At 43.1% G+C, this 24,211-nt stretch overlaps 1 protein-coding gene and 1 pseudogene across 2 annotated transcripts in view; one reads left to right on the top strand and one right to left on the bottom strand.

Moving 5' to 3' along the window:
- Window positions 1-15,961, top strand: part of LOC105724606 (olfactory receptor 13C7-like) — a 105,081-nt gene extending 89,120 nt beyond the window's left edge. Inside the window, exons 2-3 of one of the 2 annotated variants that reach the window (XM_012463352.2) lie at window positions 6,609-7,711; window positions 15,830-15,961. In XM_012463352.2, coding sequence (XP_012318775.1) covers window positions 6,756-7,711; window positions 15,830-15,938 — 1,065 coding nt within the window. In that variant the 5' untranslated portion in view covers window positions 6,609-6,755 and the 3' untranslated portion in view covers window positions 15,939-15,961. Of the gene's footprint in view, window positions 1-6,542; window positions 7,712-15,829 lie in introns of those variants that run through there. The other variant, XM_012463353.2, reaches the window with a different exon arrangement.
- Window positions 15,962-17,991: 2,030 nt separating this feature from the next.
- On the bottom strand, window positions 17,992-18,571 carry LOC105724610 (serine/arginine-rich splicing factor 3-like; annotated as a pseudogene).
- Window positions 18,572-24,211: the final 5,640 nt, after the last annotated feature.

The following is a 24,211-nucleotide window of genomic DNA, read 5'->3' as shown; positions in this document are numbered from 1 at the left end:
GTAGAGACGAGGTCTCACTAAACACCCAGGCTGGCATCAAACTCCCAGGCTCAAGCAAGCCTCCCAAATCAGCCTCCCAAAGTGCTGGATTTGCAGGTGTGAGCCACTGTGCCTGGCTGTTTGCTAATTTTAGATAGATTTGGCTTTTTTAAAAAAAAATCAAGTTAACAGGAGAAGCAGCTTCTGCAGACCAATAGGCAGCCAACAAGTTCCCAGACATTAGGAAAATCAATGCGGATCACACCACTGCGCGGCAGCCTGGGTAACAGAGCAAGACCCTGTCTCTAAAAGAAAGAAAAGAAAATCATTGGAGTGGAATAAAGTATTAGTAAGGAAGAGAAGTGAGCATCAGGATGTAAGTCAGGAAAGAATAAGCTGACTCTACTGTTTTGTATAAATGCAGTCAGGTTTATGATCAGGACTGCCCTTATCTATAAAGCTCCTAACCCTGGATCCTTGAAGGGAAAAGATAAACACAACGAGAAAGCCTGGACAATGAAAACCCTTTTTCTGGATTGGTTCTATTGCTGTTTTGTCTCTGAAGCCATGAAGTTCCTTGCCACTAAGGGTACCTTTTAAATTTCTTTTGATATTGGGCGATGCCTCCGATGGGAACTCAGAATCCCATGAGTTCAACACTGAAGCGGTGAAGGGTCTACTCATTCCCCAGACATACATCTCTAATTGAGCCTCTCGATCCGGGCTCATTAGGACCTGTAAGGTTCATTACACACAGTGCTCTATGAAAAGGATTGTCAACACTGTGGAAGAGAACTTCAATAGAGAGAACATCATAAAGGCAAAAAATAACACCGTGGAAGATGTCATCATTGTTTCGGAAAAAGTCGTGAAGGCCATCAAGTCCAAAACAATTATTTCCTACTAGAAACAACTGTGTCCAGATGTGCCTGACTTCACAGAGCCAATCAAGGATATCATGAAAGAGAGTGTGATGATGGCAGAAAAAAAGTTTAGGGGTGAAAGATTTTAATATATGGATCTTGGAAAAATTCAAGATCGAATAGACACCACACTGGAGAAGTTAACAGAAGATGACTTGATGGGGATGAGTGCTTCTGAACCAGTGCCAGACAGTGAGGAAGAAGACAGAGAAGAAGCAGTGCCAAGAAACCAATTGACGTTAGACAATCAGGCACAAGGGTTCTGAGTATTCAAGACTGCTTTTGACTTCTTTTGTGATATGGGCCCTTCTCTGATAAAACTAAAACTAAAGCAAATGGTAGAAGAATTGGTACCGATAGAAGCATTTTTAGAGAAATGAAAAAGCTAAAAATCAGACAGAAATAATGATGTATTTCTTTTCTGGGGGAGGTGGGGGGGGGGTGGAGTTTTGCTCTGTCTCCTAAGCTGGAGTGCAGTGGCGCGATCTCGGCTCACTGCAACCTCCGCCTCCTGGGTTCGAGCGACTCTCCTGCCTCACCCCTCCCAAGTTGCTCCCATGCGTCACCATGCCTGGCTAATTTTCTGTATGTTTAGTAGAGACGGGGTTTCATCGTGAAGTGTGCCTGCCTGTCCTGCCTCCCCTTTTATCTCCTCCACCTCTTCCTCCTCTGCCACCCTCAGGCAACAAGACCAACCCCTTCTTCTTCTCCTCAGCCTCTGCTTCCCAGGCTGAACCCATCCTCCCACCTCAGCCTCTCGAGTAGCTGGGACACAGGCATGTGCCACCACACCCGGATAATTTTTGTATTTTTTGTAGAGATGGCGTCTCAGTCTATTGTCCAGGCTGGTCTTCAACTCCTGGGCTCAAGCGATCCGCCTGCCTTGGTCTCCCAAAGTTCTGGATTATGGGCATGAGCCACTGCACGCAGCATGATTTTCTTAATTATTTCCTTTTCCCTAGCTTACTTTATTTTAAGAATACAGTATAATAATACATTTAACATACAAAACATGTTTATTGACTGTTTATGTTATCGGTTAGGCTTTCAGTCTAACAATAGGCCATTAGTAGTTGTTTCAGGGGAGTCAAAAGTTATACATGGATTTTCGACTGCATGGGGATCGGCGCCCTAACCTCTGCGCTGTTGGAGGGTCAACTGTATTTTTTTCATGTGCCTCTCTCTTGCCACTAGAGAGTGCACTCCCAGAAGGCAGGGACCCTGGGTTACTCTGCACATTTCTACCTTTTGCCGCTAGAGGGTGCACTCCCAGAAAGCAGGGACCTTGGGTTACTCTGCACAAGTCCGCCTCTTATGGAGCATACACTCAATAAGTGCTGAATAAAGGAATGTGCCCATTCTCTGGACTCATCCTTGTCCTGGGTCACATTCTGTCCATGACTCCTGTGAGGTCTGGGAGCACATGCACAGGTGACAGGAAGCTGAAAGGACAGCTTCCTGACTTGTGTGCCCCATAAGGATTGAGGCAGAACACAGCTGGTTGCTTCAAGGTGTTTAATCCAATGAGATGAACATTTAGAGGGAGAGTATAGGTCTCTCACCCAGATGCCCCAAACCGCTGCATAAGCACAGATTGGGGGTGATGGGACTTGGCTGCAGCACAGGAGAAAGCACTTGGAGTTTGAATGAATCCCAGAATCACTGACCCACAAGTTGTTGGACCCTGTTAATGGGATTATGATGTTTGGAAAGAAAGAAAGGAGACAAGGAAGGAAGGGAAAGAGGAAGGGAGAGAAGGAGGGGAGAAGAAGCAGGCAGCAGACTTCCTCCAGTGCTGCCAACATAATTGGATCTTGGGGATGTTATCCCAGAAGGATAAAAAGTTTCTAAACTGAGTTCAACTCACTTTCCAAACTTTAAATGACTTCAGGGACTACAGTGATCCCAAAGAATAAACTGCAATTTAAATGATCTTCTAAGGGTGATGGCCAGTCCTTTGGAGATTGTGCCCCAAGTACATGAGGCAGGAGGAGCCGAAAGGACCCTTCACCTCTCACGTGTCCTGAGCCCTCACCCTGGCATTCAGACCCAGTGTCGCTGTTTCTGACATGTAGCCTCTTTCCAGCCCTTGGGAAACCAATCATTTTTACTCATGATGTTTTTTCGTTTTTTTTTAAATAAAGGTAAGTTCACGTTTTGGTGAAAGAAATTCCACAATTTTCATTACCATGGCTATTTTTTTAAATTTCTTATTGATACATAATAGATATACATAGTTTCAAGGTACATGTGATAATTTAATCCATTTGTATAATTTGTAAGGATCAAGTCAGTGTAGTTGGGGTATCCATCACTTTAAACATTTGTCTTTATGCTAGAAATATTTGAATTATTCTCTTCTAGCTATCTTGAAAGTTATAGCAGCTTATTGTAAACTGTAGTCACCCTCCTGATCTATTGAACACTAGGTCTTATTCCTTTGATCAAACCATGTATTTTCACCCATTAATCAACAGCATGATTACCTTTCTATCATCAGACTTGACTGTAATGGAATGGGGGCTTGAGGAGGGGTGACGTGAAGCCATTTCATTGGTATGATATTTTCCTCACAAAATCAAACCGAACCCCTCAACCTGCAAGAGTGTCTAAGATCACCTGGCCTCACCCTGTCATCATGCCGAGGAAATGGAGCTTGCCGGGGACCACACAGCTAGTAGTCTTCTCACACTCAGTTGTCCTTTCTTTTTTTTCTTTTTTCGAGACAGAGTTTCACTCTTTGTTGCCCAGGCTGGAGTGCAGTGGCACGATCTTGGCTTACTGCAATCTCTACCTCCTGGGTTTAAGCGATTCTCCTGTCTCTGGTTGTCCTTTCTTGATTAAAACCGTTGGGCTCTTTCTCACTTTATAGTTAGATACAAAGTCTAACAATAATAAGCATGTTTCTGGATTTGATGATGATGACATAAAGGGAATATTTTCTTCATATGATCTGATGCAAGCTCTTGAGAGTTGGTTGGCCATCCTGCAGTGAGAAACCCGGCTGGGGACTGATGCACTGCCCAGCATACACATCACAGCCCCAATATGTCTTGGGCACCTCAGCCATCCTCAAGCTTGGGGATCATTCTTAGTGTCAGCCTTTGTAGTGAGTTCCTGGATAATACGTTTGCCTCTAAGAAATTTTTTAAGACCTTAAGAAAAAAAGAGGGATTGATTATTATTTATTTTCATGCTGAAGCCATGCTATTTCTAGATATTTGGTCAGTTGTGTGGAAGAGAGATTAACTGCCTTTAGGGTCTCCAGAAAACAAGGCCAGGTTGAAGTTGCAGGGAGGCAGATTTCAGCTCAATATCACTGGGTAACTACTTCAAAGTGAAGTGAGCCTTACGAGGAGATAAAGAACCTCACATCACGCAGATAGTCAAATCTAGGTTCTAGGACTATCAGGAATGCGGTAAGGAGCTTTCTGCATTGGAAAGGGAACAATTGCTAAATAGACTCTAAGACCTGTTGTCCTTAGCATTCAAGTAATTGTTATGGATGATGATGATGATGATGATGATGTTGATGATGATGATATTGAAATTATTTGTTTGCATGACTATTTCCCCTCTAGATTTTGAGCTCTTTGTTCCCAGCACCTAGAATTATGCCTGGCCCAAAGCAGATGCTCATAAATATCTATTAACCTGACCTGAATTATTATGGCACTGACTTAGTAACAGCTATAATGTGCTAACCACCAACACAGGAGTATCTCAGAGCTCATCAGGCAGGAAGCATCCCTGCAACAACAGACGAGGGGGCTGGATTACTGAGTTGGGAGGTTCATAAGTATTTTAGATACAGTGCTAATAAAACTGTACTGCTCAGTTGCCTACAAGTTTTTTTTACTAGTCCAGAACAAATTGTGGTTTGAGGAACATTTCAAAGTCTGAGGAATGTTAAGGAAACGATGATCAATACTTGTTTATAGCATCGATACTTGTTAAAGCATGGCAAAGCAGACTTTATTCAGGACTATCTCAGCAGGTATAGGGACTGCTGCCATGGGATTTTGCAGTGAGAGAGAGAAATTGGGCTTAACTCCAAATACAGCAGGAACAAGTGGGAATTTTTAGCCAAGGAGGGGGTGGAGGTCAGTGGATAGGAAATTATTAAGAAGAAACATCGGAGGTCAAGAGGATTCTGACTAAACAGACCTAACAGAATTCTTGCTGAAAAGGAGACAGGGTGACAGGGTAATCAGACATTACCTGGGGATAGTGGAGGATGAGGAACCTCATCAAATATTGACTATGATCAAATATCGAGGAGGGGGGCTCTTGCTAAACTGACTTAGCAGGGCTTTTTGCTGAAACTAAATTTTATAAGCAAAGATACAAATGGGCCTAGGAGAAGGTTCAGGTGCCTGACTAAAGTTTGGAAAACTTGAGAATCTTTGTCAGGAGAGATTTAACCTTTCCATTAAAAAAAAAAAAAAAAAAAAAAGCAGGACTTAGGGTTCTGTGAGCAGTCTCAGGAACAAGTTAATGCCTTTGCTGCAGGCAATGAAGAATGAAGAGAAGAGGGGAGGCTCAGTTGGAACTCTCATTCAACTTGGCCATGGGGCACAGGGACCTACTCGCTGCCACAGATGTACAAAAGAATCAACCAAATGTCAAGACCTTGGCACTGGAGGAGTCAAGGTGGCCAGGGCTTGTTCTCTAGGCAGGTGTCACTTGAGCTGTCCTCTTGGCTGCCACATGCCCCAAGGGATGCTTTATTTTCTGTTGTTGCTTTATTCTGTTAGTTTTCATTTGTTTTCTTGTCTCCTTGTGTGCCTTTTTTTTTTTTTTTTTAGTGTGTGCCAGATGTTGTGTTTGCAAAATAATTTGTAGAACAGATTTAGAGACGGGTGATATTACCTTCCTCTGAGTGGATCTGTGTTTGCTTCTGTGAGATATTTGGGAGTACAAAAACTCTAGTATCACCTCAGTTCAATTTCAGGGCTTGAGAAGAGGTGAAGCTGAACTACAGCATCTGTAGATGCCTGTTTCCTTCTGATTTGCCCTTATTCCTATGGTGCTATCCTTCAAGAGTCCATCCCAAAGGGAGAACATTTAGTGAGGGCCTTTCTTTTTTTTCTTTTTTTTTTGAGATGGAGTTTTTGCTCTTGTCACCCAGGCTGGAGTACAATGGTACAATCTTGGCTCACTGCAACCTCCTCCTGGGTTCAAGCAATTCTCCTGCCTCAGCCTCCCGAGTAGCTGGGAATATATTATTGTATTTTTAGTAGAAACAGGGTTTCTCCATGTTGGTCAGGCTGGTCTCGAACTCCTGACCTCAGGTGATCCACCTGCCTTGGCCTCCCAAAGTGCTGGGATTTCAGGCGTGAGGCACAGCGCCCAGCCAAGGGGCCTTTTGAGGAGAGTTTTTCACATCGAAACCTACTCCCCATCTCCATGAGGCTGTCAGTAATGCTTTCCAGTCTCTCCATGGCTCCCTCCAGAAGCTGCAAATGCTTGAGTTGAATCACAGCCACAAGTGCTGGACTTCTATCTCTAGATCCTTGTTTTTCCCCAGAATCATAACCCTATATTCCTCATTGTGTTATAACTTCTCCAATGCTTTACACAGATGTTTTATATATATTTTCCAGTTTGTGTAACTGTCATCTGAAAGACAGTTAGTCCAAATTGGCCTGTTTGTTCTTACCGGAAGCAGAAGTTAAATACTGATCTCTACTACATTGTTCCTAGAACCCCACAGAGATGAAGAAATTCTCAGCGCTATTCCCCAGTTGCTCGGCAGGGCAAGGATTTGTGCCTGGCCTTCCAGGCGCTTTTGGAGTAAGAGAATGCTGAGGTTGACCTCTGAGTTCCTCCAGGTGACAGAGCAGATGCACCATGAACAGGTCCAATGAGACCTCCCCTGTGATGGGGTTCATCCTCCTGGGCCTCTCTGCCCATCCAAAGCTAGAGAAGACATTCTTCGTGCTCATCCTGCTGATGTACCTGGTGATCCTTCTGGGCAACGGGGTCCTCATCCTGGTGACTATCCTTGACTCCCGCCTGCACACGCCCATGTACTTCTTCCTGGGGAACCTCTCCTTTCTGGACAGCTGCTATACGACCTCCTCAGTCCCCCTCATCCTTGACAGCTTCCTGACCCCCAGAAAAACCATCTCCTTCTCAGCCTGTGCAGTGCAGATGTTCCTCTCCTTTGCCATGGGAGCCACAGAGTGTGTGCTCCTAAGCATGATGGCATTTGATCGCTACGTGGCCATCTGCAACCCCCTTAGGTACCCTGTGGTCATGAGCAAGGCTGCCTACGTGCCCATGGCTGTCAGCTCCTGGGCAGCTGGTATCACCAACTCTGTGGTACAGACATCCCTAGCAATGCGACTGCCCTTCTGTGGGGACAGTGTCATCAATCACTTCACCTGTGAGATCCTGGCAGTTCTAAAGTTGGCCTGTGCTGACATCTCCATCAACGTGATCAGCATGGTTGTGGCCAACATGATCTTCCTTGCACTCCCAGTCCTGTTTATCTTTGTCTCCTATGTCTTCATCCTTGCCACCATCCTGAGGATCCCCTCAGCAGAGGGGAGGAGAAAGGCCTTCTCCACCTGCTCTGCCCACCTCACAGTCGTGGTCGTCTTCTATGGGACCATCCTCTTCATGTATGGGAAGCCCAAGTCTAAGGACCCGCTGGGGGCAGACAAGCAGGACCTTGCAGACAAACTCATCTCCCTCTTCTACGGGGTGGTGACCCCCATGCTCAACCCCATCATCTACAGCTTGAGGAACAAGGACGTGAAGGCTGCTGTGAGGAACCTGGTGGCTCAAAAACACCTAACAGCGTGAGTGTCACAGATTCCCAAACTGCTCAAATGCATACCCTCCAGATGCCTCATTGTTCTCTTGGGGAAATGGTAACCAGGGAGGACCTTAGACTGTCAGTGGAAAGAGAGCCCTAAAATTTCTGAGGCTCCTGGTCAATTTGTTGGCTTCACACAGAACCATACTGTATCATAGCCTAGCTATATTAAACTGACTAAATCTTAAATTCTTTGATACCAGAATTTGATGAATATCCATAAGAGTTATAGAGGTGGTCAAAAGAGACAGACAAGAAATCTAGCGGTGCTGGGATCTCGGAGGATACGGGATACGATTGGCTCTGTGTCCCTGCCCAAATCTCCTGTCTGAAATCCCCAGTGTTGGAGGAGGGGCCTGGTAAGAGGTGATTGGATCATGGGGGCAGATTTCCCCCTTGCTGTTCTCATGATAGTGAGTCAGTTCCCATGAGATCTGGTTGTTTAAAAGTGTGTAGCATCTCCCGCTTCACCCTCTTCCTCCTACTCCAGCCACGTAGGACATGCCTGCTTCCCCTTCACCTTCCGCGGTGATTATAAGTTTCCTGAGGCCTCTCTAGCCACGCTTCCTGTACAACCAGAGGAACCACAAGCCAATTAAACCTCTTTTCTTTGTAAATTGCCCAGTTTCAGGTGTTTCTTTATATCGTTGCAAGAATGGACTAATTCAGGCTGGGTGCGGTGGCTCACGCCTGTAAACCCAGCACTTTGAGAGGCCGAGGCGGGCGGATCACGAGGTCAGGAGATCGAGACCATCCTGGCCAACATTATGAAACTCCATCTCTACTAAAAATACAAAAAAAAATTAGCTGGGCATGGTGGCACGTGCCTGCGGTTCCAGCTACTTGGGAGGCTGAGGCAAGGGAATCGCTTGAACCCAGGTAGAGGAGGTTGCAGTGAGCCAAGATTGCGCCACTGCACTCCCGCTGGGCAACACAGCAAGACTCCGTTTAAAAAAAAAAAAAAAAGAATGGACTAATACAATGTTGTTTTGTCCTATATAAAACTTCTACTTACTCTACTCTGATTTGATGTCACCCCAGAGACCTTTACTGTTTCTCATGTAGGGATAAACTGCAAAATGTCATCTGCCCCCACATATAATAGTGAGCATTAGCACTGTGGCAGCAATTATTCTCACATCTTAGCACCAGAAATAGTGAGACCTGAGAAGCTGCTTTGTTTTGATCTCATGGACACTAAGAATCTTGCTTTTCACAACATTCATCTATTTATTGTCACTGCAAGGAAATTGAGAGGCAAACTTGCCACCCCACTGCAGCAATAACTGACTACTGTATGACTGGGTGCCAGTAGCTTCCTAACTTTCGTCCATGCAACCAACATGGCACATGGCAGTTACACACAGAACACATTCCATGAGTATGTCCACATTGTTCTAGAACACCAAAAAGACTGTGGGGAATCAAATGCAAAAATAATTCTCAATTCTACAACTAACAACAGGCCAGTAATAACAGTTATCACCGACCATCTGCGACACTGGTGGGATTGGCCATGTGTCTTTTTGCAGCTGAAAGAGCTCTAAGTCCATGACTTCCTCCTACACTCAAGGATTAGACTGAGATGGGGTGAAACTTAAGGTATTGTAGTGACTATTTTCAGTTCACTTTATATTTGTAAATGTCAGTGTCTTCATCCATTTTTACTGCTATAATAATATACCTGAAACTGGGTAATGTATAAATAGTACGAATTTATTTCTCCCAGTTCTAGAGTCTGGGAAGTCCAAGATCAAGGCACCAGCATGTTTGATGTCTGGTGACAGTCCAGTCTCTGCTTCCAAGATGATACCTTGAACACTGTGTCCTCACTTGGCAGAAGGGATGAAAAAGCAAAACAAGGGCTAGCTAGTTCCCTCAAGCCCTTTTATAAGGTTACTAATCCCATTCATGGGGTTGTGCCTTTTAATACTATCACATTGGCAATTAAGTTTCAAGATATGACTTTAGGGGAACCATTCAGACCATGGCAGTAAGTTATTATGGAACTTCGGTCCTTTAACCATGCCAGTACATGCCAGGTTGTCTTCTTTTCTTTTCTTTTTTTTTTTCTTCCTCATCCCTATGTGAAATAAGACTCAGGTCTTTGCCCTAAATGCATTTTTATTGGTGGGAGTGCAATGAGGACATAGAGAGGGTGGCCCAGAGAATTAAAACAGCTGGAATTCACCAGTTCCTTTACTTTTTAAAAAGCCTAAGACAATTAAAGAGACACATTTAGGTGTCCAGAAAGGGGAGAAGAAAGAGCAGATGTGAAAACAGGAAGGAAGAGAGATTCTGCCCAGAAGCAGGAGAGAGGTGGAGGTCGACAGATCCCACTCTAGGCAGGACTCACCCCTACTGCAAATGTGCGAACCAGCTATTATGTATGTCCGTATCAGTTACACATTTGGGAACCTGGAGAATGACTACCAGTGACTAGTTCCATAAAAAACCATTTGTCCTATCAGGAAATAAACTTGGACCTAGACCCCATTTATCACTCAATTTCCATATACTCCTACAGTAGAAGGGATTTGTGATGCTCCTTTGGGTTTCTTGGTATTAGTGTCAGTTAAGATTCTATAACAAACAGCCCTTAAAATATTGGGGTATTTCATTTTCCCCAGTGTACAGCTACTCAGGAAAATAACCACAAGTCCCTGGAGGGAGATACAGAGAAAATTACTACTATATACATGCAAGGGCATTGCAGGATTCTTCCTCAGAGACCAGCCTCTCCTTCAATTGATGTATTTTGGATCTGAGAATTAATTTAGGTCTGGAATTCAGTGAGTGATCATAATTTTTCAACAGGAAAGCTGTTATCAGGCTTCTGCTCATCTATGCTTGATTTTTTTTAATTACATACATTTACAACCTTGTAAATTGCCTACCTGTCTTGCTCCTAGGAACATCACAGTTTAATGCTTATTACCATATATTCCTGCGGGTCAGGCCCTCTGGTTGCTATTCTGATCTTGCAGTAAGTAAAGATTAATTATTACAGTAATTAATCTTCTTGCCCCTAATAGTTAAGGGCTGCCATTGGGCCACCACTATTCTGGAAATTTATAATCTCCACTAACACTAGGGACCCTACTTCTAAAACAGCACCTCCTACAGTCAGCGTCAGCTGACAGAGGATAAACACTGCCAAGTTTCTCAAAAATATCCCTCACTTGTGCAATTTCTTATTAGCTTAGCGAAGAGAGTGTCCTCTAGCCTTCCTAGGGGACATATCCATCTGTAGGTCTAATTTAACAAGCCCATTTAGCATCCTAAATTCTTTGAGTCTTTTGGCTCCTTCGTCTACACTCTGCCAAGGCAGTTTGATGTTTCCAGGAGCCATCCCAACCGTCCTGAAGGATCTCTTGGTTGCCAGACACCCTCTCTAAAGTAGTAGCCAGCAGAGCAGCAGCATATTCCTCTGTGGGGGCTGTGATAACCTGATGAATTTTAAAGAAGTCCCTTTCAAGGCGCAATTTGAAAAAATTGTGATTCCTGGCATACACCCACTCTCATCTCCCTAGAAATAGCATAGATTCAATATGAATTTAGACCCAAAAAATAGAGAAGCTTTATTTCACAATGTTTTGGATTTTATTGTACTTTCTTCATCTGAGAACAAGGTAATAGCTCTTTCCTTCTGAGGATGTTGTGAGAATGACAATAGATAAGGTGCCTACTACATAATTTTTCTTTTTTTATTTTTTTGAGACAAGGTCTTGCTCTCTCACCCATCCTGGAGTACAGTGGTGTGATAATGGCTCACTGCATCCTCAACCTCCTGAGCTCAAGCAATCCTCCCACCTCAGCCTTCTGAGTAGCTGTGGAACTGGCAAAAGGATCTGGTTGTTTGCTGCTTGTGGAAAGAAGTCAAAATAATAACATTATAATAAGGATGAGCAGTATTCTTTTATTATCCATGCCAACAAGGGGAAGTGTAGACGACAATTCCACTCTTCAATTTGTTGGGGGAATGCAGGAGTTTTTAAAGAAAGCATTTTAGGGGCCAGGCACAGTGGCTCATGCCTGTAATCCAGCACTTTGGGAGGCCGAAGCGGGTGGATCATTAGGTCAGGAGTTCAAGACCAGCCTGGCCAAGATGGTGAAACTCCATCTCTACTAAAATACAAAAATTAGCCGGGCATGGTGGTGCACACCTGTAATCCCAGCTACTCGGGAGGCTGAGGCAGGGAATTGCTTGAACCTGTAATCCCAGCTACTTGGGAGGCTGAGGCAGGGAATTGCTTGAACCTGTAATCCCAGCTACTCGGGAGGCTGAGGCAGGGAATTGGTCAAGAGGTGAAGGTTGCAGTGAGCCAAGATTGTTCCACTACACTCCAGCCTGGGTGACAGAGTGATACTCGATCTCAAAAAAAAAAAAGAAAAGAAAAAGAAAAAGAAAGCATTTTGGAATGTGAAAGAGGCAAGCGGGGCTAGGAGGTGCCAGGTGCTGTGAATTACTCTGATGGCTCATCTTGAATTACTGTTCCATCTGGTGAAGGGGCAGGTGCCATTGTGGCTCCTACCAGGTTATAAATTAAATTAATCACAATCAATCTTGTGGTCACTCTTCAGCTGAGAGTGGGTTCCAGCCCTGAGGTAACCTTTTGTTGGAGAGAGAATTCTGAAGGTGTCTGGTTCCTATCAGGATCTAACCCCTGAAGCTTCAAAGGAAACATATGACCAGATATGTGAGCGTAGTGTGTGCATAACAAGCATCTAGGTAAATAAATTTGCGTAAGGCATGGGAGGACAGAATGGGAAAAGAAAGGGAGTGGAGAGTTACAGCCCATTCTGAGGCTGTATTTCAAGATGAAAGGTAACACATGCACAGTTTGTCTCAAAGTTATATCTTGCGACTGGGGGCAGGAGGAGGAGGAAAGGGGAAAGGAAAAAGAGTTTCAAAATGCAGTTTGAAGCTTAGCTGCTAAGCTGCTTGATTATAGCTGGGACTATAGGTGCATGCCACCAAACCCAGCTAATTAAAAAAAATTTTTTTGTAGAGATAGGGTCTCACTGTGTTGCCCAAGCTGGTTTTTAACTCCTGAGCTCAAGCAATCCGCCTGCCTCAGTCTCCCAAAGTGCCAGGATTATAGGGGTGAGTCACTGTGTCTGGCCTCCTGGTGCAAAATTTGTACCCAATAGATAATAGGTCCTATCACTGCTTCAACAGCTGCTGCTGTTGCTGTTAAAGCCCTTGCACTGATTTCTTTTTTTTTTTTAATTATTATTATTTTTTTTAAATAGAGATGGGGTTTCTCCATGTTGGTCAGGCTGGTCTCGAACTCCCATCCTCAGGTGATCTGCCCGCCTCAGCCTCCCAAAGTGCTGGGATTACAGGTGTGAGCCACCGTGCCCAGCCTCCTTGCATTGATTTCTTAGCATGTCTGTCTTCTTCTAAATATGGAGCTCTTTAAAGTAGAAACTTTGATTTTCTTCTCTGAGTCCCCAGCACTGAGAATCATGCCTGGCACAGAAGGTGTGCTCAGTAGCCATCTGTCGACTTAAGCCAAATGGCCACAGCACAGACACTGTGTGCTCGCGCAAGGGCAGGAGAGTCTCAGCGCTCCTTGCAGGAAGTGCTCGCGTAGCAACCTGGGAAGGGGTCAGATCACAAAGCCGAGCTCGGAGGAGATGGATTTCTAGAGAGTTTGTACGGTTTTTAGGCACAGGGTAAAGCCAACTGCAGAACCCCTAGATTGTCAACAAGCTTATGATAACCCAGGACAAATCACCTTGAAGCCCAAAGAGAGATTTTAAATTCCCTGAAAAAAAACAAGGGAAATCTCAGGACCAGCCTCAGAAGCAAGTCAGTGTCTTTCGTGAGAGCTGAAGGGGAATGGGGAGGAAGGAGGTTCAGAGAGAACTCACGTTCAACTTGACCAAAACGTGCAGGAAGCCCCTTGGTATGCAGTCATAGAGGCTCGCTGGTGAAGTGAAATTTACTTAAAGGTCAGTAAAAGTTCAAGATCTTGGTACTAGAGTTACAGGGTATCTGGGACTGATTCCTGGCTGGTGTCACCAGAGCAGAGGAGTTCTTGGCCCTTCTGCCCTAAGAGAAGGGAAGAGACTAAATGTGATCAGTCGCCTGCTCTTCTATGCGGACAAAAATCATCAACCACTTAACCTGTGAGGTCCTGGCTGTCCTGAAGTTGCCCTGTGCTGATATCTCTATCAACATGATCAGGCAAAAGGCCTTCTCCACCTGCTCTGCCCACCTCACAGTCATGATCGTCTTCCACGGGACCATCCTCTTCACATATAGAAAGCCCAAGTGTATGGATCCACTGGGGGAAGACAAGCACGATTTTGCAGACAAACTCATCTCCATCTCCTACAGAGTGGTGACCCCCATGCTGAACACCATCATCTACATACAGCCCGAGGAACAAGCGCAGGAGGGCTGCTGTGAGAAACCTGGTATTTCAGAAACCCCTAACAGTGAGTGACTCTCAGAATCCTAGGCGGCCAGAACATATGGTCTCTAAGCACCTCACTGTGCTCATGGGAAAATGATAACTCAGAGGAAGGAAAGCTCTTTCCCAAGGTCCAGGCCATGAACCATGGGACTAGAATGAACAAGTAAACCAAGTGTCCCCTGTTGTGTCACAGGTCATAGAAGCGTCCATCGAAGAACCTAGAAGGAAAATTCCTCCACATTTCTACTTTTAATTTCCCGTTGCCCCATTTCCTCACCTATCTATTTTTAATTTTTTGGCCTTGAATATATTTTTGGGTAACCACAAATCCTTTATGAAAGTCAGCATAATTGGAACCAAAGAAACAAAGCAATGAAGAAGCAAACAAAAAACCCAAATGAACTAATGACAAGACATGGCAGTGGGTGGGGCAGTGGGCTGTCATCAGACGGAGCCCCTCTGTGGCCCTCAGCTGTCTCTCTCCCCTGCTGGAAGCTAGTTTTAGGCTGCATGGCTTCGAGGTCCTTTCAAAGCTGACCTTCCAAGGCAGTGATTCTGGCCACAGGACCCTGAGTATTGTGGTGTATGATGCCGTTCTTGCACTGCTATAAAGAAAGACCTGAGACTGGATAATTTATAAAGAAAAGAGGTTTAATTGGCTCATGGTTCTGGAGGCTGTACAAGCACAGCTCCAGCATCTGCTTGGCTTCTGGGGGGGCCTCAGGGAGCTTTTACTCGTGGCAGAAGGTGAAGTAGGAGTAGGCATTTCACATGGACAAAGCAGGAGTGAGACAAAGAAAGAGAGCGAGAGAGAGAGAGAGCAGGCAGGAGGTGCCACGCTTTACAACAACTGAATCTTGGGAGAACTCACTATCACAAAGACAGCACCAAGCCATGAGGGATCTGCTCCATAATGCAGACTCCTCCCACCAGGCCCTAGCTCCAGCACTGGGGATTACAATTCAACATGAGATTTGGGTGAGGACAAATATCCAACTGTATCATGTGGAGAGACCATTGACCATCCAAACTGAATTATTGTAACAGCAGCTTCTAGCACTCCCAGAGAAAACAAGATAGCTGTTCAAAGAGCAACCAAGGGGAGGGAGTGGAGAGGCAGCCGCTCAGGTCAGCGTAGACCATAGAGGGCTCTCAGCCCAGGCCACGCAGCCTGACACCTGCCTTCCAGTTCCGGCCCTAACACTATTTCCCACTGCTGAGCCCTTGACTAAGTCTCTTTGCCTCTTTGGGCCTTGATTTCTTTGTCTGTAAAATGAGAGGATACAGCCCATCCCTCTCACTAGACAATACAACTGGGGAATGCCCAGAGAGGAGGAACTCATGGCTTACACCCCACCACCCGCCACTCTTTGATTAGGGGTCTCCTCCTCCATTCTGGGGTCGCTCCTCCATTCATTCCCTCCACAGTTCATGAGCAATTGTTCCAACTGCCAGTGCCACTTATAGACTCGGGTGGCTGATTGCAGCTCTAGCTACCTGTGGCTGCTGCAAACCTGCCACCTGGTGGACATTTCTGAAGCTGACCATTGAAATTTCTGCCAGCTCCTGAGATGGGTGCTTCTCAAACTTTAATGTGCTCATGAGTCATCTGAAAATGTGGATAAGGATTCAGTGAGTCTGAGGTAGGGTCTGAGATTCTACATCTCGAACAGATTTCCAGGTAATGCCTATGCTGCTGAGCTCTGCAGGTCACACTTTGAGGAGCAAGGCCCTAGAAGATTTGGGACCAGGCCAGCAGGGCTGAAGGAAGAGGCCAGGTAAGGACATTTCCTCCCACAAGCCTCCTATCGTAGGCCAAGCCCTTGGGCATCAGCGACACTGCAAGGTGTTCGCCAGCCTGGCAAATTCCCTCATAGCAAAAGCCTAAAATGTCAATGCTTTTAAGTATCTGGGTTGCAAATCTCACTTTGATTTTGGCCTTTGAGTATCCCTTAGTTTCTGGACAGCTCATCAGCTTTTGGCCTTTGATATCTCTTAGTTTCTGGAAAGTTCAATAGGTCAAGGCTATTGAATGGAAAGATTTAGAACAAGTGGAAACATTAGCCATATCTTCAGGGGTTCTTTTTGTCAGCAGAGTCAAGGCAGGCCCCAGCCAGTTGGGCGTTGATGTTTCTGGAGCAACTGGATATTCATATAGGGAAAAAAACGAGCCTTGACATTTACTTCACACCATTCACAAAACTTTATTTGAAATCAATTGTAGACCTAAAAGCTTAAGCTAGAATTATAGAAAGTCTAGAAGAAAACATACCATCATGCCTGGCATGCGCATATATATATATATATACAGAGAGAGAGACATAGGGGTCTTGCTGTATTGCCCAGGCTGCTCTCAAACTCCTGGCCTCAAGCAATCCCCTCTCCTGGGCCTTCCACAGTATTGGAATTACAGGTGTGAACCACCGCACCCAGCCAAGACTAGTATTAAAGTATAAAGGAAAGCAGAAGTATTGGCCAGGGATTTGAGGAAAGAAATACCATAAAAGTGATCTTATTCCTAAAGTAGAAGCTCTCAAATTGGAACAAACAAAAGAACTTCTTTAATATGACCAGGCATGGTGGCTCATGCCTATAATCCCAGCACTTTGGGAGGCTGAGGAGGGCAGATCACTTAAGGTCAGGAGTTCAAGACTAGCCTGGCCAACATAGTAAAACCCCATCTCTACTAAAAAAAAAAAAAAAATACAAAAATTAGCCGAGACTGGTGGTGTATGCCTGTAATCCTAGCTACTCCGGAGGCTGAGGCAGAAGAATTGCTTGAACCCAAGAGGCAGAGGTTGTAGTGAGCAGAGATCATGCCACTGCACTCCAGCCTGGGTGACAGAGCAAGACTCTGTCTCAAAAACAAACAAACAAAAACTTCTTCTTCTTCTTTTTTTTTAAACTATTACATAATTATGCTAATATTTTATTAATTCAAAAGCACTTTGCAAGAAAATATAAGTATGGCTTCCAATAAGAATGTTAAACCTGGACTTGGTACCAAGCTCACAGATTTGAGTTTGCAAGGAAAAACAGGCTTTCAAGTTAAACAACAATTTGAAACCAAAACTTTAATCCCAAGGATTCTCACAAAACATGTTACAAATGACAGCATGAAAAAAAATCTTGCACAGTAACTCAAAGTTCGGCTCTACAATATACCCTTAAACTGGCAGGTCACTTTTGAAATCTCAAATTTGCCCATAATGTCATGAACAGCCATGTATTCATATACAGCAATCAAATAAGGAACTTATGACCTAAAGCAAAGATAAACTTTCTTGAAACTTAAGATTCTATACCAACTAGGCAACCTCTGCCCAGGATAAACATGAGTTGACTTTTTCAAAAACCTCTAGTTTAGTAGTGCAGCACTTTTTACCCGACGGCTTGTGTTTCACAGCAACTTTTAAAGACTGCTTGTTCAACTATAGCTGCATCCTATATCCCAAAAAAGTAAATCTTAGTTCAATTTTTGCCAGTTGTTTCTATATTTAAAAAAAAATCCACACTTCTGCTGGGTGGGTTTAGAGGTTTATTATCAGTCTATGCATAACTAAAATTCAAAGCGAATTCAATTTTGCTTAAGGGAACATTTTAAAGTAATAATTCTTGGTATTACATGCCTCATATGATCCATTTCAAACCATAGAGAATTACACCTTTGTGTCATTGTTTCAAAAGACAAATTTAAACAGCTAAAACATCTTAAAAATGCACCAAGCCTATGAAGTCTCAAACAAAACTTTAATTTTCTGTACATACTCCTGTCAAATGAAGTCATTTCCTGTACACCACTTCTCTTGCAAACTGGTCTTTCCTTTCATTTGACCTAGATCAGCTACGAGACCTAGAGAAGGATCAGGACGGCTTGTAATTTCTCTCCTGAGACAGCGATCTCTCTATTCTCCTATCTCTAGAAAGGGACCTGCTCCGGCTGCGAGAGAAGCTTCTCCTTCTTGGAGATCTGCGACGAGGTGGAGGACTCCTCCTACGAGAATCATCTCGAGGACGACGACCCCCAAAGGGAGGTGGGCCACGATTTCTACTTTTTTTTTCACCATTCGACAGTTCCACTCTTACACGGCAGCCACATAGTGTTCTTCCATCTAGCTCTCGGACAGCATCAGCTGCATCTCGGGGATCTTCAAATTCCACAAAAGCAAAGCCGGGAGGGTTTCTAGCAACCACACACTTCGGAGTGGCCCGTAGTAGCCAAAAGCCCGTTCCGATTCGGTCTTGTTGCCATTGTTTCCAAGATTGCCTACATAAACCTTACAGTCCAATGGACAGGAATCACGATGCATTTCGAGATCTAGGGTAAAAAATGCAGAGGCTCAAATCCACACGCTCCGATGCGTCTTCCCGCTTTCCTCCGGCCCAACACACACCAATGCTCAAGCTCACCCGGCGTCCACGATATGGCCCAAAAAACTTCTTTAATATACGTATTGCTGGGCTCTGTCCTCAAAGATTCAAATTCCGCTATGTCTTCAGTAGGGCTGATAGGAAATCTGGCCTTAAAATACAGTTATTTGGTGTTTTAAATCATCCAAAAGACTCTACTGAACTCCATAAATTACTAGTGAAGAACAATGAAACAATACAAGGATCTTTTGAAGATCACAATGTCAGATTCTTCCTACCAGATTTAAACTTATGTGTGAGGTAACAATTATTGAACTATAAACCATTGGATTTTTGTTTTGCAAAATCAGTCATATTCATAGTACCAGCAAATGAATTAAAAGTGTAAGAATTTAATACATATACATCAAACCAATATTAATAGCTTAAAGAAGAAATCACATTTTAATAAACAGTGGAACAGCAACAACATTCAATTGAATAAAGATTGCCTTTGATCCATGTATCACACGATACACTACCATAAACTTCAGCTGGATTAGCTAAACATCAAATGCTATTATGATTACAAAAAGCTAAAAAAGAACACAATGACATATTTGTGCCAGCTGTGGAAGAGAGTGTGATTCATTATTCTGGGAGAGAAAGAGGGTATCAGAATTAAAATAGGTATGTTCAAACATATGTTAGAAAAAACTCTGGAATAATATAACCTGATTAAACAAGAATCTAACTTTTCCCCAGTGGAGGTCACATTCCACAAGTAGTTAATTTGAGTTTATTTAAAAATATAAGTATTCTAAATAACTTTTAATATGCAAGACAATGGTCATATACAAATTTGTTCTATTTTTCAGTTTTTGATGTACTAGAGGCTACTACCACATTAACATGTGTGCTGTTGAATTGACTCACTTTTGATTAGACCTTGGAATAAATCTTTTCCTGCCATCTCTGTGCAATCTTCTTTAAATGTCCTTGATTAGAAAAAAAGTATAGCTCTGCACTTATTTTTTTCTCTTTCTTCTGTTTATTACTAGAATAGATTCAGATGTGGAATGCTCTTTCTTTAATCTAAGCCTATGCACATAACTCACGTAATATTATACAAAGATGTACAAATGTGTGCTGTTCTCAATTAAGTGTTGGGCAAGCCTATGAATCATCTGCTTGATGCGTGTTCTTTTCATGGTGCCGTAGCCAATTGCACAATAATAAGTGAACATGTAACTAGTCATACAAAAATAATGTCGCATTATAAATAGTATCAGGATTAACCACAAATTTTGGTTGCTACTATCTTATAAATAGCATCAAGATTAAACATAAGTTTTAGTTGCTATGTCTTTGATTCTTGTAAATGTGTTATAAGGAATTTGAGCAGTTATCATATCTTATTAGTAAATCAATTTTTTCAGATTTTTAATAGCTTACATTTTTTAAAACTTTTTTAGCACACTCGGGTTTACACAGAGAGGAAAGTACACGGAGTTTCCACATATCCTCTGTCCTCACATATGCACAACCTCCCCCACTGTCAACATTCTGCACCAGAGTGGTACATTTGTTTCAACTGGTTAACCTAGATGAACACATCATTACCCAAAGTCAGTCATTTACATTGGGGTTTATTCTTGGTGTTGTACATTCTATAGGTTTTAACAAATGTATAATGACATATATCATGCATTTTAGTATTGTGCAGATTAGTCTCATCGCCCCAAAAATCCTCTGTGCTCTGACTTTCGTCCTCCTCTTCCCCCTAATCCCTGGCAACCACTATTCTTTTTACCGCCTTCGTTGTTTTGCCTTTTCCAGCAAAAGTCATAAAGTATGTAGCCTTCTCGGATTGGCTTCTTTCACATTGTAATATCCATTTAAAGTTCCTTCATGTCTTTTCATGACTTAATAGCTCATTTCCTTTTAGCACTGAATTACATTCCACAGTCTGGATCCACCAAAGTTGTTGTTCTGGTTGTTGTTTCCATGATACTAAAGGGCATCTTGGTTACTTCCCAGTTTTGGCTATTAGGACTAAAGCTGCTATAAACATCCATGTTCAAGTTTGTACATGGAAATAAGTTTTCATGAACCAATATTTAAACAGAAATTTCTCAGTGCCTCATTTTCAGGATACAATTTTAATTTAAATAAAGAGTTGTGTGGGATTGCAAGGTAAATTATTTCAAAAACTGTGACCCTTTGCAAAGTACTCATCTCTATGAATCAGGATTTTCTCTATAGCAGGCAACCAAAAAGAAAACGCATAAATAAATTAGAAGCTGAAACTTGTGTGACTGCAATAGTCATCTATAATTCCAGAATTCAAATTTTTATATTTATCTAAATCTTATCATCTTTGAATTCTCATTGTCTTTGAGTAAGTAATTGCTATAAATTTGATCTTATAAAATAAGTGTGGCGATACAACACAACTTTTTTTCTTTTTTTTTTTTTTTTGAGAGACGAGGTTTCACCATATTGGCCAGGCTGATCTCGAACTCCTGACCTTGTGATCCACCTGCCTAAGCCTCCCAAAGTGCTGGGATTACAGGTGTGAGCCACCATGCCCAGCCAACACAACATTTTTCTGGTTTATATACCAGAACTCTAAGATTTTGTTGGGAAAAAAAGGATTCCATTGCTAAAAAATCATAGTTTTAAGTTCGAAAATTACTAAAATAAAGAGCCAAAGAGAGTAAAGAATGGGGGGGGCAATTTTATATTCACAGGCTTATATCTTTAGAGGGCTTATTGGAAGCTGGCAGGTCTCAATGCTGAATTTCATAACATGTGGATGTTGTTGGATGCACTTAGGGCTTTTCTTCCTTCTCTTAGATCTTACAGTAGGGATCAATGTGATGTTAGATATGCCAATTCTGCTCCAAGGCACAAGGACCCTTTGTTCTCCAAGGCCTTACTCCCAGTTATTAAATTAACAGTGAACATGACACACTTGCAATTGGAGAATGTCTCTGGCTGATAGTTGCTTTCAAGCAACCACTTCTAGAAGGGGTGATCAAATCTTCAATGGATGTTTAGTTGACTCTGCACATCCCCTTCCTGAAGAATGACTAAAACTAAATCTCAGTAAGTTCAGTGGGATCTCAGTTTAGTCAAGGCCTCTCACAAACCCCTCCCCAGTTTTGAGAGGTATATAGAGCCAAAGCCAGCAACTGGGACTGGAGAAGAAGGAAGGACATCTGGTCCTCAGTCATCATCATTAATCCCTGTTGACACTTGCATTCTCATCTGGTATCCCTTTGTACAGACCATTCAAATAATAGATACAGACTTCTCATCCCAATCTTGAGGTCTCTTCAGGCTCTCAGCTGTCTCCTACCTTGTGTCTCTTGAGGGGCATAGAAAACATTTGGCTGCTCTTCTGTGTGGAGCATGAAACAGGACACATTTGCAGCCATTTCTACTCAATACCTACTTCATGTTAAGGGCAGAGGAATTTTATGAGGTCTGCCATTTCCCAAGCTCCACACGGGAAGGAGAATTAGATCCCCTCTTATCTCATAGTCTCAAGGTTTTCTGGGGGTTCTATGTCCCACCCCTCTGCATTAGAAGAAAGAGACCAGAGACCCCTTCTTCTTCTCCAGTGGCTCTCCTCCTCCCACACCAGAGTGAATCAAATTGCTGAGGTCTGGGGGTGTGGGAGGGACTACGTCTGACTAATTATAATATTCTTCTATGTCTGTTCTTCATACAAACGATTATTTTATGCTCTCAGCCTTTCAGGCCAGGTTCTGATATTTCAAAGGCTTTTTCTCTTTAAAGCCATTGTCTCTGCCTGAAATTTTAAGTGTATGGTTTTTAAAACCAAAAGCTAGGACTTGTCCTCTCTGACTATTTTTCTACTCTAATGATCATCTCTGAAGATATGAATGCCTTACCCTCATGTTTTAGTTCTAATGAAGGAATTACTGGGAACAGGAAATACATTGATATTTCATACAATTGTCCTACTGTACACATATGAAATCAGATGCCATAAAGTCTTAGTTCACTGACTCAAAATGGACCTCTTCCTTATTAAGCTAGGTCAATTCATCACAATCAAATATGTTCAGGAAGTCAGGAAAAGTATTTCCATTAAAGATTGGCTTAGGAATGTACTATACACAAGTTCTAAGAAAACAATACTCCTATTTAATTAAAATTACTTAAAAACCTGCCATATTCTTAATTTAAAAAGTTTCTCTTTCTGAAACAGATTCAGGCTCTCCTGCAAGAAGCAATTAAGAAACGAGGATAGTTGGCCAGGGACGGTGGCTCACAGCTACAATCTCAGCACTTTGGGAGACTGAGGCAGGAAGATTACTTGAGCCCAGGAGTTCAAGACCAGCCTGGGTAACATAGCGAGGCCTTGTCTCTACAAAAAAATCAAAAAAGTTAGCCGGGCATAGTGGCACATGCCTGTTGTCCCAGATACTCAAGAGGCTGAGGCGAGAGGATCACTTAAATCTAGCAGGTTGAGGCTTCAGTGAACCATGATCACACCACTGTACTCCAGCATGGGTGATGGAGCAAGACGCTGTCTCATTAAAAAAAAAAAAAAAAAAAAAAAAGTGTCTGTGTGTTTGTAAAAGAAATGAGGAGGCTGGGAGCAGTGGCTCACACCTGTAATCCCAGCACTTTGGGAGGCCAAGGTGGGGCAGATCACCCAAGGTCAGGAGTTCAAGACCAGCCTGGCCAACATGGCGAAACCCTGTCTCTACTAAAAATACAAACATTAGTCAGGCGTGGTAGCAGGCACCTGTAATCCCAGCTACTCGAGAGGCTGAGGCAAGAGAATTGCTTGAAGCCAGGAGGTGGAGGTTGCAGTGAGCCAAGACCACACCACTGCACTCCAGCCCGGGGGATAGAGCAAGACTCTGTCTCCAAATATATATATATGCCCTAATGAAGTAGGGAAACAAATAAGAGACAAGCAACACTTTGGGAAAGTAAGTAGTATATTTTGTAATATTATTTATTAGAACCTATTAATATGTTAGAAGGTAATCATGGCTTTTGAAAATATAAAGTGTGAAAGGGAAAAAGAAGTGCAGAGGTAGGGTTGAGTTGTAGTGTTAAGAAGGGCAATTAAGGAAGGCCATTTGAGTTAAGACCTAAAAAAGAAAAGGGAGAGTTGTGCAACTATCTGGGAGTAATTAATTCCAAGCAAAAAGAACTCCAAGTACAGGGGTCCTGAGGCAGGAGTTACATGGAGCAGTTAGGGAAAGGCCCTGAGCAAGATTGGCTGGAGGTGATATATGTACAGGACAGAAACAGCAGGAAATGAAGTCAGAGATATAAGAAGAGGAAGAAATGTGCAAGACCTTGAGAACCATGATTTTTGGGCTCAAAACAAAATCATTGGTGAGTAACATTTTTAAAATATCTTACTCATCTCTGAGCATTAACTTTTTTGAGAATGAAAGACTCTTACAGTGCTTAAAATTGCATATGTGGGCTGGGTTGGAGGATTGCTTGAGGCCAGGAGTTTGAGAACAGACTGGGAAACATAGCAAGACCACATTTCTACAAAAAAATAAAATAATTAGCTGGGAATAGTGGCATGCACCTGTAGTTCCAGCTGTTCAGGCAGCTGAGGTGGGAGGGTCACTTAAGTCCAGGAGTTCGAGGCTGTAGTGCCCCATGACTTTGCCATTGCTCTCCATCCTGGCAAGAAG

The sequence above is a fragment of the Aotus nancymaae genome, unplaced genomic scaffold, assembly GCF_030222135.1.
Source record: "Aotus nancymaae isolate 86718 unplaced genomic scaffold, 86718_ANA_hifiasm-v0.15.2.pri h1tg000003l, whole genome shotgun sequence".
NCBI classification, from domain to species: domain Eukaryota; kingdom Metazoa; phylum Chordata; class Mammalia; order Primates; family Aotidae; genus Aotus; species Aotus nancymaae.
Note: the sequence above shows the minus strand (reverse complement) of the source record. Positions and strands in the feature narration are given on the sequence as shown.